The 16,208-nt window shown below is 36.9% G+C and overlaps 1 protein-coding gene across 1 annotated transcript in view; it reads right to left on the bottom strand.

Annotated features, from left to right (window-relative positions):
• Positions 1-10,461: 10,461 nt before the first annotated feature.
• Positions 10,462-16,208, bottom strand: part of OLFM4 (olfactomedin 4) — a 37,764-nt gene continuing 32,017 nt past the window's right edge. Inside the window, exon 5 of the mRNA XM_001368068.3 lies at positions 10,462-13,568. Within this exon, the coding sequence (XP_001368105.2) occupies positions 12,760-13,568 (809 nt within the window). The 3' untranslated portion in view covers positions 10,462-12,759. The remainder of the gene's footprint in view (positions 13,569-16,208) is intronic.

Raw genomic sequence — 16,208 nt, 5'->3', positions numbered from 1 at the left:
TTCTGTTTAGGGAAAAGTCACCTGGCTTCTGACCCATGTTAATAGTTCTAATTGGAAGAAGATCAAAAGTCAAACAAATACAACAGAGGTTTGAAATAACTAATCTACTCATGCAAATGAGGACACATGGCCATATTCTAAAAGAATAAAAACAGCTCCATAAGATATTCAGCTGCAAGAAAATGAAAATATTACTGAAAAATTAAAATAAATATTTGATGATAAGCATTAAGTCATTGAAATTGCCTAATACTGAATACAAGTTCAATCAATTAATTAGCAAACTTTTATAGAGAGCCTACTCTACACAAGGCATTGTGCTAGGGGCTAGGAATACAAGAACCAAAATGAATGGCTCAGTTTCCCCATTTGTAAAAATGGGCATAATAATGGCACCCTCCTCCCAGGGTTGTCATGAGGACTAAATGAGACAAAGTTTACAAAAGTGCTAAAAAAAAAAAGGAATACAAAGACAAAAATGAAAGGTCTTGTGGATGAGTAAATTGAAGAAAACCTGCAAACAGAAGCAATGGGTGAAGATTTGCAGAAGCTGTCAATCAAGGAGCAGACAAGAAGAGAATGTGACCAGAAAGAGACTGTTAAAAAGGAAACACCCAAATTGTTGGAGGTCTCTCTTTCTCCTGAGACAGGAAGGAGTAAGGACTGAGAAGATCCTCTTCTTACTGATTTCTCTCTATTGTATCAGAAAGTGACTCAAAGATCGTCATCCCTGTTAGCCACATCCCTCATTTAAGACTCTACACTATTATTCTCAATATAGGACTATTTTAGATCAGGGAAACCCTATACCCTCTCTCCCCTCCAGTTTCCTCCCCCTTTCCTTAAATAAACTCCTTGTTCCAACCATTCAAAGAGTGAGTTATCTATTAGATATATCAGGAAACTTACTCAGAAATGACTTCCAGTTTGTCACCAACTGAAGAGACTAACTAAAGGAGGAGGGAGAAGGGAGGAGGGTGACAAAGGGAGGAGTGTGGCAGATCTGATTCCTCATTACCATAATCCTTAAAGATCAACAACCTGCCCTCAAAGAGATTACATTCTATTGGTAGAGACAGCATGTACATAAATAAATAGATAAATATATAAAATTTATGCAAAATAGGTAGATGGTGATTTGAGGAAAGAGTGGTACAGTGACCAGCATACCAGCCTGGAGTCAGGAAGATTCATCTTCCTTGGTTCAAACCTGGCCTCAGACACTTACATGCTAGGTGACCCTAGACAAGTCATTTAACCTTTTGCCTCAGTTTCCTCATATGTCAAATGATCTGGAGAAGGAAATGGCAAACGACTCTAATATCTTTGCAAGAAAACACCAAATAGAGTCAGAAGAATTAGACATGACTGAGAAATTTAACAACAATTGGGGGGAAGGTTTTATTCATTTAAAATATTTATCTTACCACATACAAAGGAGATGTAAAATTTAAAGATATTATTTCTGCCCTTAGGAAACTTCAGTTGAGTAGAGGAAAAATTTGGAGGGCAGCAGTTATATATGACATATAATATATATATATATATATATATTTGAACATTGCAAAATAAGATGCTAAGCAAAGCCCAAAAATCTTTGCAAAGGAATATGAAGGAAGAGACATTTGATTTAAGCATTAACATAATGTAATAATTTGATATAAAGTAATAATTTAATGATAAGAAAATTCTCAACAGGAAAAGAGAGAATAGAGAGGAATAGAGAAGAATCTGGGCAAAGACATAGAAGATTTTTTACATGCTTTGGAAATGAGGTAGGACAGTTTAGAATGCAGTAGAGGCCACATGGAGGATAGGTGATAGGGATAGAAACACAGGAGGAGGATGGGTTGCTACAGGCTTGATAATGCTAGGCAAGAGATTTTGAACTGCATTTGGAAAGCAAAAAGGTAGCCATAAAGATTTTTGAGCAGAATCATTGCATGAACATATCTATGTATAAGAAAGATGCTGGAAGGAGTTTGGAAAAGAAATTGGAGTAGGGAGTGAGAAGAAGTATCAAGATCTTTCAGAAGGCTATATTATAGTTTAGGGATTGATAATAAAGGACTGTTCTAGAGGACAGGTAATGCAAACAGAAAGGAAGGGACAGTTCATTCTAGACCTTCTTTCTCTCCACTCTTCTCTAGCTGATCTCATTAGCTCCTATGGATTAAATTACAATTTCTGTGCAAGAAGACTAACGAATCCAACCAGCTATATTCTTTCTCTCCAGCATTTAACACACTACCTGACACATAGTAGGCACTTAATAAATGTTTACTGACTTACTGGAAGTCCTATATTACCAATTGTTGATTAGAGATCTTCAATTGAATGGTCTGTAGACATCCCAAAACCACACATATAAAATGGAATTAATTCTCATCTTCTCCCAAATGAATCCTCCCAAACTGTCAGATACTCACTGAAAGAACTACCATCTTTCTAGTCTCAGGTTCATAAATATGCAATAATTCATGACTCTTCCTTTATTCCCTCATCTAGCTTCTCTATCCATGAGTTGCCAAGATTTGTCAATTCCATTACATATAAATATTTTACATCTATCCCTCTTTATGGTTTCTCATATGACTACATCCCTAGTTCAGGTCCTTACCATTTCACACCTAAATTAAATAGATTGTCTTTGAGATTACCTTTCATCTCTTAAATATCCACTACATGACAGGCACTGTACTAAGCATGCTATAAATATTATCTCATTTGGCCTCATGACAACCCTTGGAGGTAGGTGCTATTATTATCTAAATTTTACAGTTGAGTAAACTGAGACAGGCAGTAGTTAAGTGACTTTACTGGAATCAAAAAGCTAGCAAAACATCTAAAACTGTCCTTTTCAGGGCTTTCAAGTTGTTGCTGTGTTCTCACTCCTTAAAATACCTTGAATTTACACATGTAGGTTCATGTACTAACCTTCTAATAACATGTAAGCTCTTTGAGGGCAGGGAATGTTTTTTTTCCTATTTATTTTTTATTCCCAGTCCTCCTAAACAGAAAGCATTCAATAAATATTTGTTGGATCAAACATTGAAAAGCTGGACTCAACAGGACTTAGTAATTGATTATATCTGAGAAATAATTGGACAAGTAGTCAAAGGGTATAAAAGAGTAATTCTCAGAAGATGAAATGAAAACTCTTAAGAATCATATGAAAGATTGCTCCAAGACATTTAAAAAAGAGAAATTCAAATTAAAACAACTCTGAGGTTTTGCCTCACACCTAGAAAACTGAGGAGGGGGGGCAGTAAAAGGTAAAAAATAAAGAATTCATGTAGCATAGGCTACAAAAAGTCAGGTACACAAATATGGTACCAGTGGAACTGGGAATCTGTCAAATCATTCTGAAAAGCAATTTGAAATTCTGCATAGAATGGTGATTAAGATAGCTATACCCACTAATCTCCACTATATATACTCATGCAGGTCAAAAACAAAAAGAACTATCCCATATATACCAAAATATTCATTGCAGCACATTTCGTGGTAACAAAGAACTCTAAGCAAAGTGCTTGTTTAGTATTTAGGAAATGTGAAAACAAGCTGTGGTACATGAATATAATAGATTACTAAATTGCAAAAAAAGGTGGATATTGAGAAATCAGAGAAACATAGAAATATGTGTATAAGTATGTCTATATGTACATATATGTACATATAGTACATATATACATACAGTAAAATGACTATAACAATAAAATTAAAAAATTAAACTGAGTGCTACATAACTATAATGACCAAGATGGATCCCCCAAAAGAGAAAAAATGTGTTTTCTTCCCTTCATTGTAAAAGTGAAGACTATAATGTGGAACATCACATAAGATATTTTGTTGAACTGGTTTCTTTAAATTGTTCTTTTTTAATCTTTGAAATGAATCACTGGGTAGGATGGAGAGGTATATTCAGATAAAAAATGCAATGCACAAATGAAAGGCAACCATAAAAAATTTTTTAAACAAAGAGAGATAATTGGGTGCATGTCTATGCTACCATTATATTTTGCTAAGCAGAGACTCAATGCACCTAACAATAAGGCTGAATTATATACATCAAATTCTGGGTTGAAATTTTTCCATGGAAATTTAATGATAAAACTTAAGAAAACTGTGACAATATGATCCTGTTCAATTAGGGCTGGAAAAGAATTGAGTAAGAATAAATGATATAGTGCCACATGTCCCATTCAGTTTTGTTTGAATTCATTTTGTAAAGCATCTTGTCTGAGGGATCCAATCCAGAGGGAGAGCCTCAAGCATGAGCGTTATTAGTTACAGAAATGGTTGAAGTCAGTAACTAAGAATGAGAATAAATGTCTACTATATATTGGCTTTAGCTTTAGGTAAGCCAATAGGGGGCTGGGGTTTAGGACCAGAGTAGAAAATGAGTCCAGGCATAGCATAGGGGTGCAGGAAGTGAAGGGAACCTTAGTCTTAGAGTCCCCAGACCTACTATCTGATAATAGTTTAGTATCAGAGTTCTTAACCTTTTTGTGTGTTATGGACCTCTTTGGCAGTCTGTTGAAGCCCTTTTGAATGATATTTTTAAATGTATAAAAAGTGTAGAATTACAAAGGAAACCAAGTATATTGAAATACAGTAGTTTTCAAAATATTGAAATAGGAAAAGAAAGTTTATGAACCCTAAGTTATAAAATGGGGGAAATAATGACACTCAAGAGCAGAGGATAGAGATGGCATGGAATAAGGAAGATGTGCCATGTAATATATATTGCCTTTACAACTCTAGGTGATTCACCTAACTTCTCTGTGCCCCTAGACAACTTGCTAAGTCCATGTTGCCAGGGCAGGTGCCCATCTGCATTTACCTATAAAAATGAAAATCAGCAGTGTAGTACAAAAGGAAAATATTTATATTATTCACTTCAACTATTTTTGTGAGGTTCAAATGAGATGATGTATGTAAAGCACTTTGCAAACCTTAAGGCTAGACATAAAGGTTATCTTAGCATATCCAATGCATCGCCAACTCTTGTCATTTGTATCTTCATAGCATCTCTCCTGTATATTTTCTTCTTTTCATCTACAGCTTCTGCCCTGGTGTATATGCTAATCCCCTCACACCTGGATTCTTACAATAGCCTTCTGGTGGTGTCCTTACCCCAAGTCTCTGCTTAGCTTCCAAAATGATCTTCCTGAAGTTTACCTAAACATGTCACACCCTCCACTCAATATAATCTAGTAGTTCCCTATTATCTCCTCCATCAAATATTAAATTTTGTTTGGCAATGAAATATCTTTGCCACCTGGTTCTTTCCTACCTTTCCAGTCTTCTTATGCTTTCTTCTCCTCAACACAATCTATAATCCAAGGACACTAGCCTCCTTGCCATTCCTCCATCTTCTAATTTCATGCTTTTTTGCTGCCTATTTCTTGACTAGCATGCTCACCTTCTTCCTTCTCTTTCCTCCAAAACTCAGTTCATATCCTACTTTCTGTAAGATTTCCCCAGTTCTACCCCACCTCCATGCTAGTGCCTCCCCTCTGAAATTACTTGCCATTTATACTATCCATATCTTGTCCATTTACATTATCCATATTTTGTACGTACAATTTGGTTTTGTGTGGTGTCTACACCATTAGAAAGTAAGTCCCTTGAGGGCAACGAACAGTTTCCCCCCTTTCTTTGTATCCCTAGTACTAATAACAATGCTTGGCACATAATAAATGTTTGTAGGTTGACTGAATAATTATTAATTGAAAGATTGAAAACTAGAACTGAACTAACATCAAGAACGAGATATAGAGAAGAAAGTTAAAGAGAACCAAGAGAGAGTCCTAATTCTGTGAGGTTGGCATATTGAGTCATGGGTCACCTTCTAAGAATGTATAAATTATCAATCTTATACTTTTCAAAAGGAAAAGGGGAAGAAAGGAAGAGAGACTCAAAACTCTTCCTCTGAAGAGGAAGTATAACACCCAGTATAAAAAGGACATGAAAATATATTTTTTATATCGTTATCATTTATATATCATGGCTCTAGAGTAGAAAAAACCCAAATCTATTCCTATATATGTATAATTGGAAATCTGTTACCCTAAAAACTACTTTTCCCAGGAGACCACTAACTTCCTGTCATTATGTACTTCCTATAGACAGGGATTGCTGGTCCCCACCATTCTTGGCTTCCTATTGTCGACCATGGTGGTGGTAAGCAGGGCTTTTGAACAGGTTGATTAGCAATGGGCACTTAGTTTTTATTTTGTTACCCTCTTATTCCTTTACTTTTAATGATCATTAATAAGTCTCCTAAAAGATAATATTTTTATTATTGCACATTAATTTAAATTTTTACAAGATAATGACCAGAAGTTGGAGAAGGAATTCTCAATTTTTAAGATAGCCTAGATAAAATTTTTTGCCACATTTCTCCTGCCATGGCTCACCCCACCCCACCCCCAAACTCCAAGAGAACTTTCTTCGAAGCTGTTGCCCTGCTCCTGCTGGTTTTTATTACTTCTGCCATTTCCCCCCTACTTTTTGCTGGTCCCCTACCCTACCAGCCTGGCTACTCTGGTTTGAGGGACTTGGTGGAGAAGAGATAAGTTGCTTCTCTCCTCCATTTGCTTGAGCCAGCATTCCTCACTGCTGCCTCTAGCATTGCTGCTGTAAATCTCACTTGCTCCTGCTCCTGCTCCATTTCTGGTCCTGGCCCTATTCCCAGTTCTGGATGATGTTGCTGTTCCTTTTGGTGCTGCTGGTAGCTGCTGTCATGTCTTCAGAACTCACAAACTGGGACTCCTTGGAACTGCTCCCTGGGCAGCTGATACAATTGCTGTGTTTTCTGTAGGCAATAATTAGCCTTCAAACTTCCTGTCCACATGGCAGTGGAAGCAAACTGCTCCCTAGTGTTTTACCCCATGGGGAAGGGGTAAGGAAGTTTACTCTTTCAAACAGGAAGTAAAATTGTATGCATGGTGCACTCTATGAAAGAGCAGTGCATTACCTATCTCAAACAGCTCCCAGTTTTAGGATGCTTTTTCTTCCTACCATTCCTGGGTGCACTGGTCTTTTCAATTATCTTGCCTGAAATTCAGGGTAGAAATTCATCTCCCTACAACCCCTTGCCTAAAGGTCTGCCCAGTCTCTAAGTTTCATCTAATTTGGGAGACCTCCACACTATGTTCAGCAAGGAATTCTTCCCTCATTGTGACAAAAGGAATCTAAACTGATAGAGAAGTCTGGAGGTGAAATTTTTAAGACTTTTCTGACTCCATTGTTTTTATGAAAGTCTCAGTATGCTATCATATTTTGCTGACATTTTTAAAATGTCATACAGCAGACTCATGTGAATCCTAATGATAGTGAGTTTGCTTGCTTTTTTCATTAAATGGGCTATTATAACTTTCGGGATTTTGATATTTTTTGAATGTGCATTACTTGCTGCACTACTGTTCTTTATTAAAAAAAACTGTTACTTTGAAAAAAATCATTTGCACTCATACAACGGATCATGGCCAATTTTGAAAAGGAAATGGATTTCATTTTTGGTGAGGAATTTTTTAATTCTACCTTTTCTTGACTAATACAGTATGTCACTGATTGTAAGCTATATATTTTTATTTTAAATTTTTTTATTGTTTTTGCTTCCATGTGCAATATAGTATTTCAGTTTTATTTTTCTCTTCTTTTTGTATTTGAAGCACATGTCAACAGTATTGAAAATATTTTTCTTTAATTTTTTTGATCTTGCAGTAGTATAAGTTTAAAATATATTTTCTATTATATTAATGCATACCCAAAAAGCTTTAGACTATAAAAATGATGCCAATGATTGTTTAAAAATTATGGGACTTTGCTTAATGATTCTGTCTGATTACAGGAGAAAGGAATACAAAAAGAGCCCTTGCACAATGCCAAAAAAGCATAAAGATAAACTGAATATTGCCTATTGTGGAAGAGAGAAATTGAGAATGATTTTGCAGCAGCTGTCAGTCAAATGGAGATTCCATTTGGAATGTTACCAGGACAAACTGTTGAACTCAAAGCCAACTGGAAACTTTTCCTGGTTGCCTTGTATCAGGGAAGGAAGAAGCTGGTTTCTCTCTTGGACTTTGGAGAATCAAGCTGGAGATGGCCTGGTGACTTTGAAGGCAGAAAAAAGAAGGACAATAGTCCAGATATCTCTCTGACTTGCTCTGTTTATGATAGTGACTGAACTCTAGACCTATCAGACATTTCTCTCAACATCCTCCAACCTGTAGTATAGGGAATTCCTCAACCCTCTTACCTCCATTCTCTATCCTTTCCTGTCTTCCCCAAATAAACCCCTTACTTAAGATAAAGAAGAGAAAGACTATTTCATTTGAAACATCATAGCTTACCTTGAGTGGTTTAGAAAGAAGAAGAAAAGGAGGAGGAGAAACTGAAGAGATTGAAGAAGAGGGAGGCTGGGAGAAAGGGAGGAAATGGGAGTAAGGGAAGGTAGGTAAAAGAAAGAAGATAACTGCCCGATCTGTTACTTATCAATTAACAACCAAATATAGTCCATTATTATTATCTATTACACTATCAAGCACAAAGTCAAAGAGACCAATCCCAGTGGGAATGATGTAATTTTTTAACCAAGACAAGAGGACTTGAATTTGTTTGGGGTTGTAGGTTGCATCTGTTTTGACATATGTCAAAGACAGGACTTCCTTGTCCTACATTCTACCAAGTATCTCAATTTGACTTTTACCTGGCTCCCATAAATCTAGTCCCTTTTCTCTCTTTCATAGTGTGGCAAACTTTCTGTAGTCCTGGCTATTGATTGGGTAAGTGCATAATTACACAAATCACTTTAATTCGGCCCTGATTCAAGGCACCTATAGGTTTATTTTCCTTTACTTAGAATTTTTACACACAAGATTCTGATAGTTTATATTTCATCCACAAGTTAATTTTTCTCTTTTATTTGGATTTTTGATGTTTTTTATTTCTCTTGCTAATTGATTCATATACCTCATAACTCAGCCATGCATCCCTAAGTGATCCCTGTGTTTTTTCAATATCCTCCTGGGGGGCGGGGTGTATTATTATTATAAAATGCAAAATTTAAATTCTTTTGAGAGAAATTTCAGGGTAAGAAACATGCTACCTCTCCGAATCCAGAAAGTGAACTGTTTGGAGAAGGTGCCATGAAGATGCCTGCATAGACTACACACTGCACCAGAAGATCCAGAGTGAACTTTGGGATGTGGTGATTGGAATTGTGTGCGGTTCTTTTGTATATATACTCTTATGCCAAATGGGACTGCCCCCTAATTGGCCTTTTGTCAATATACCTAGCAATCATTGGTTTTGTTCTTTTCCCTTTTATCGCCAAATCATTGTAATTTAAAAGTTGATTATGTTTACAAGAGCCATTGAAGAAACCAGTTTTCTACTGGATCTCAGGGGGAATGTATAATTGGAAATCTGTTACCCTAAAAACTACATTTCCCAGGAGCCCACTGACTTCTGATTGTTAAGTTCTTCCTGTAGATAGGGGATATTAGACAATGGGATTGCTGGTCCAGGCCACTCCTGGCTTCCTGTCAGTGACCATGGTGGCGTTAAGCAGAGTTTTTACACAGGCTGATTAGCAATGGGCACGTGGTTTTTATTTTGTTACCCTCTTCTTTCTTTGATCTTTTTTGATTATTGATCTTTCTAATGATCATTAATAAATCTCCTAAAATATAACATTTTTATTATTTGAGATTAATTTTAAATTTTACATATATTAGAGAGAATTACTGTGCCCATGGTCTGGGTTAGAGATTCCATCCAGTGTATTGCTTTTCACATTTTCTTTGTCCTTAAGAATTCCAAAGAATGTCTTCCTTTATAAAAGAATTTGGTTAATAAATGAAAGAGAGATGAGGTAAGTGACAAATCACTTACCTGTTCATTTGTGGGGAAAGGAGAGGTGAATGGTTTGATAGACCACTTTTTAATTAACTATCCACCAATTAGAAATGACTTAAGATGTTCCAAGGAGGAGCTGAATAATGAGTTCATATTACTCTATTCAGCTGCCTAGTTGTTGATCATTCAAGAGGGCAATAGACCTATATGTCACTTTCTTGGTTATGATGCTGGCCTAGCTGATAAACACACACACACACACACTCAATTAACTGATCTTTCTTACTCAAAATCAGACTCTCAAGTTCATTTTCATCCTAACAAGGGGAAGTAATCAATGATAGGAAACCTGAAAGGGTTGCTAGTGAACTGCCATCACTTCTTCCTCTGGGAATTCCCTATACCAGTGTTATAGCACACATTACAGGTAGCAGGAAGGTGTGGGTGGCATCATCCCTCCTTATATACTGGTCCATGATGTTGAAACAAGAATTTTCAAAAATGTAATCTTAACCATTTATTAAAAGAAACCTGAGAATCTCTCCTCACATGCTTGTCATCAGAGATAAATGGACAGAGACAATAAAAAAATGACTATATAGTATATCTTTTAATCATTCCATTGATTGAAGAGGTATATTCTGCATCTTTCCCCCATAGTTTCCTTCACATTATAAAAATATAGACCATGAAAAATAATGAATTTTTAATTCCTACATTTCTAAAGGGGGAAGAAGAAAACATTTTTAAAGCATTTAACAAAATTAAACTAAAATGGTTCACATTCAGATTCTCAAATGTAGCTCAACTACATTATCACATAATCAAAAATCATAGGAACAAAGTAGATTAATATTATTATTACCCCTACACCACCTTATGCTAGTCACACCGTCATCCATGTGCCTATATACCTGGAATAAGTAAAAGTTTATGAGGAGCTGAATAGTAAAAAATTTAATTTTATTTGTTTTATGATCTGTGCCACAGATGGCAAAACATCATGGGCTGGTGACTCCTCGGTTCTTATATTTAAAGCTGCATTATATGCAAAGTTATGAGATAGGTGGTTCATGTCAGTCCCTTTTTATCCATGGAGAAACAGGTCATATAATAGTTAAGTGGTGTGTCTGTAGACAAGAAAGGACCAGGACTGAATCTGTGATTGCCTTTGTATAGGGAACTCCTAGGTGATGAAACCCCCTTTACCAATGCAGGTGAGTACCTTCTCTGTAATTTAAATTCTTAGAAGGTGTTCTAGAGGGATGAGAGGTCAAGTGACTTGGCCTGGGTCACACATAAAGGCAGAATATGGACCCAAATCTTCTTGGTTCCAACATCAGATCTCTATCCACTATACCCTGCCACTTCTCACATGCATCTAGCCAGGATGACTTTCCATCATTCTGTGTGATCTACAGAAGTGCCTTTACCCAAGAAGATCAAAATAGTTTATTGATACAGTGCAGGACATTGAATGACAAAATGATAGATATGGTCCTTCAAGGAACTGGCAGTCGCTGACTCCCTCAATACCTGTGAAAATTTTTAGGAGTTATAAATCAGGATCATACTGGAGAATCAGGGCATATAGTGCCTGCCTCAAGTGAGGGTTCCATAGCCCAGCACATCAAAAACAAAGCATCTGCCAAATACTCTTGAAGGGAGTCCACCATACTAGTATCTAGACCTTTCAATGCTAGAATTGTTACTTCTAGTATAGGAGTTGAATGGCTTCCTAGGTTACCCTGCAAATGAATGCTAGAGCAAGAGAATTGAGCCTATGTCCCACTCTGTATGACTGATCTCACAGCCTCCACGTCACCTATAACACCAGAGAGCTCTCAGAAGCATAGGTGCCATTCCAATATTGCATAGAAGAGTAAAAGCAGACCCATTGGGTTACACTACGACTCTCCAATTTATATTATTATTGTTTTTATTATCATATACATCCATAGATAAGTTTAGAATGTGCTAGAATCTCTGCAAAAGTCCCTAACATTATGACTGAAGCATCCCAGTAGGGAAGAAATAAGGTATGCACATTGAATGAAGATATAAGTGATTCTGAGTCCTTTTTTTCCTACTCAGTGTGAAGATGCAAAAAGGTCACTAACACTTGACTGGAATAAACTATTGCTAGGGAAAAAAGGTCGTATTGATACCATGCACTGTTGCTTTGCATGGGATATTCTGAGTACTTCATCTTTCTGAAACTCAATCTCTTGAATTAGTTAAAGCTATCACTAAGTTGGACCAAGGATTTATAGATCCATCTTTTCATATCTGTGCCAAGGAGATATAAGATGCCCTTGAATCAGATCGCTACAAAGTACAGGGCAAGTGGAACACTCTTCCTATATGAGACCTTTACAAAGTCTCCAATTATTGGTGTTCTCTATCTCTAGAAAATATTGCTGTTTGCCTTGTATAAATACTTTCTTTTTACTTATCTATGTATGAGACCTTTACAAATTCCCCAATTGTTGGTGTTCGCTATTTCTTGAAAATATTGCTGTTTATCTTGTGTAAATACTTTCTTTTTACTTATCTATGTATGTATCAAAATCTTCTCAATGGGACATAAGCTCCTTGCACAAGGACTACTGTTTTTTGACTTTTTTATCTCCAGCATCCAGTGCAGTAGTTTGATACCCAGTAGGTACTCAATAAATGTTTAACTGAATTAGGTAGAATAAGATTCATTGGAAATCTGCTGTTTCAAATGCCAACAATCTCTAAATATATAAAAAAGTGAACCAATTATTATTAAGCAAATTCAACCTGGACTATTCTAGAGACTTCTTAAGTGAACTGGTCACAGCGATATGGTAGAATCTAACTTTTTTAAAGAAAAGCTCCACTGATCTTTTTCCATCCTACCCATCAAGGATGCTCTGATTCTTTCTGATAGGTAAGATCATAAGTCAAGAGGTAAGCATCATTATAGACATAGAGTTTTTGATCAAGGGGATGGTAGTTGACGCTCTGTATTGTCTCCAGCATTTTCTCTATAATGATGCTTATTCTGCCCTCTTTCCTAGTGTTTGTGTCATAGTAGTAAAAAATCTCTTCCTTTCTGGTGTTCATTGGTCTAATGGCATATAGAACCCCACATACAATGAAGGTATTGGAGACAGATGGCTTATACTGCAACGTATGCCAAGTGTTTAGCACCTCAAGGGAAGTGTCATTGATTTTGCTAATCACAATGTTACCGGTGCTGGCTTCAGTCGAATAGACAACCCACAGTCCACTTTCATCCACAGCAAAGTCCATGTCTTGCCAATTGACACCAGCATAGGAAAAGCGGTTGTTAAAGGCAGCATCAGGAAGAGCCCGTCTCAAAGTAACAGTATTGCTGTTTAAGTCAAGTTTAGCCATATCACGTGTACCATAGTAGTTGAAATACATAAAGTTATTGTAAACGACCATGCCACTGCCATCTCCAAGTCGAACTCGATTTTCTTTGGCTAATCTGTAGAGCAGCAAGTCATCCAAAGTGTTGTAAAGTCGGTAATACTCTAGGTACCTCCCATCTGTGTTCAGGGGGGCTTCCCAGTACAGTGTTTTCGCTGGTTCCTGCGGAGTATAATCTCTTCCCCAGGCTCCATACTTATAACCGGACCCTCTCCAATTGAGGCGAACAACGATAGGTTTGCTGATATTCTCCACACCGCCATGACCACAGCTTCCTATACCAAAGGGGAAAATAAAATGCATATTTTTAGTCTAAAGAATCAGAAGATCCAGATGTTATAAAATTCATACAAACAAAAGAAGCCATGAGTGATTTCCTTGGAAGTTTAATGATAGTGGTCTGGACTCTAGAGGAGACAAAAACCTCAGTTCTATTTCAGCTTCTGATGCTGAGTTGCTGCAACCCTTAAACAGATTGCTTAATCTTTCTATGAATTAGTCTTCCACTAATTTAGAAAGAGAGTAGAGACTAAATCTATAGTTTATTGGAATAGGGAATCCCTGGTGAGAAAACTTCTACAAAATGCAGATCAGAATTTTCTCTACGGCACATAGCACTGAGAACTTACCCAAAGTCATAAATGGGATTTGAACCCAGGTCTTTCTAGTTTTGTTTAGCTATTATGCTGAGATGCCTCTACATCATTACATACATGGAAATCATTCTGCTTATTGCTTTAGAAATGGTCCTATAAAATGTCTTCTGGGATACTTATTTATGTTTGTGTATTTATTTGAAAATATAGGAACCAAGACAACGAAATATTCTAACATGATATAATGGGAAAGAATGCTATGCCTAGCATCAGAAAAGACCTGAATTCAAATCCCAGTTCTGGGATTTTGTAGCTTTGTGACTGTGAGCAAGTCATTTAAGATAAGTAGAACAAGCATTTATTGCACACTGATTATGTGCCAAATACTGTACTAAGTACTTTATAAATATTATTTCATTTGATTCTTACAACCCTAAGAAATGGGATGATGATGATGATGATGATTATCCCCATTTTATAATTGAGGAAACTGAGGCAAACAGAGATTAAATTATTTGCCCAAAGTCACATCTCTAGAAAGCATCTGAGATTGGATTTGAACTTGGGTGCTCCTCACTCTGGGATCAGTACTCTTTCCACTGCTTTGTCTCCATTTTCTTATTTGTAAAGTGAGAATAATACTTCATGAGGGTTATCATGAGGAAAAGACTTTGGAAATCTGAAAGCGCTATATAAATGTGACCTGTCCCCAAAGAAAAGTTCTGTCCCTGGTAGTTTCCAAATTCCTATCCTGTCCCAAATAAACTGTCAACCAGTTCTTATTAAGTTATTAGCTAATGACAATATAAGAGCTTCTAGGTGGTATGGTCGGTAGAGTGCCAGCCCTGGAGTTAGGAAGAGCAGAATTAAAATCAGATCTCAGACAAAACATTTACTAGCTGTGTGACCTTGGGCAAGTCATCTAACCCTGTTTGCCTCAGTTGCCTCATCTGTCAAATGAGCTAGAGAAGGAAATGATAAACCACTCCAGTATCTCTGCCAAGAAAATCCCAAATATGATCACAAAAAGTTAGGCATACCTGAAATAACTGAACAGTGGTGACAATTTATCATTCTTCCACTTTCGGGAAGAATTTGCATTCCAGTGAGGGATCTTAATGTCTGATGAAAATTAATCTAATTCTAGCTTTTCTGGTACCCTTAAACAGGCAATGAGAGAAGGAGATAATTGCAACTAACATTTATGTAGAGATTTACAGTCTACAAAACTATGTCTACATTATCTCATATTTGTGGTCCCCAACAACCCTATGAAGCAGATAGTACAGCTATTGTTGGTCTTATTTTACAGAGAAGGAAATTAAGGCTGTTCAGAACAGAAACAAGAAAATAATTTGGCTGACTCATAACAAATAAATGTCAGAGGCAGGATTTGAATTCAGATCTAACACCCCACTCTCATATTTCCTCTCGTATTTATGCCAGTGGCATATGCCTATCAGGTGTCCTTTAAGTAGTTCCCCTGGCATAACTGTCCACTCTACATATTTTGAAAGGCCATTTTTGCCAGAGGAGGACCATGATGCTCTGCCATGGTATACTAGAAACACATGGGACCTTTCTGATTTAAACCCTGAAATTGCCACAATGTATACATTAGGGTAGACCCCAGAATCAATCATGTAGCCATCCATAGGAAAACCCACTATCTATAACGTGTAGATAAATGATTCAGGATAGGCATCTGGTCCTCCTTGATGTACTCATTCTGTAATGACTGCCAGTCCAAATAGTTCATGAGCTATAAAGAGAGCCAGATTCTGCCAGTATTTCTGCAATAACAGTCCAAGTAGTTTACTACCCAGTTTCTGAAATCCATTTCAGACTTTCTCTTAGAAAGAAAGGAGGGAAAAAACACCTAGCAAGGTGGCTTATGGCATAACATAGCAAATCCAATTTCAAAAACATTTGAGGTCATTCGCCCTCTCTCTCTCCAAGCTGCTCAGAGCAGAGTAGGCGGGGGATAGAAGGGAGAAGAGCCAGTCACTCCCTGTACATTGGCTTAAGTGCAGGGGGGAGATCAGTGAAGCTTACCAAGCCCATAAGGAGAGTGGGAGCCAAGAGCAGAAATCTAGTGACTTGCCTAAGATTAGTATTGTATGGAGAAAAAAATCCAGCTTTTGTCTCTGAATTTCTGCTACTGACTGCAATAAAGGACATTCTTGGTTTCTCAAGGACTGCTCAAAGGTGAAACTATTACAAGAAATCTTTCCTTTATTTTTCAAATGTGGCTGCATTTTTGTTCCAGAATTAAGTACGTGTCCCTTAAATGTTCCCATAAATCTGCAACTGGGTGAG

The sequence above is a fragment of the Monodelphis domestica genome, chromosome 8 (assembly GCF_027887165.1).
Source record: "Monodelphis domestica isolate mMonDom1 chromosome 8, mMonDom1.pri, whole genome shotgun sequence".
Classification (NCBI taxonomy): domain Eukaryota; kingdom Metazoa; phylum Chordata; class Mammalia; order Didelphimorphia; family Didelphidae; genus Monodelphis; species Monodelphis domestica.
This window is presented reverse-complemented; position numbering and strand designations above follow the sequence as displayed.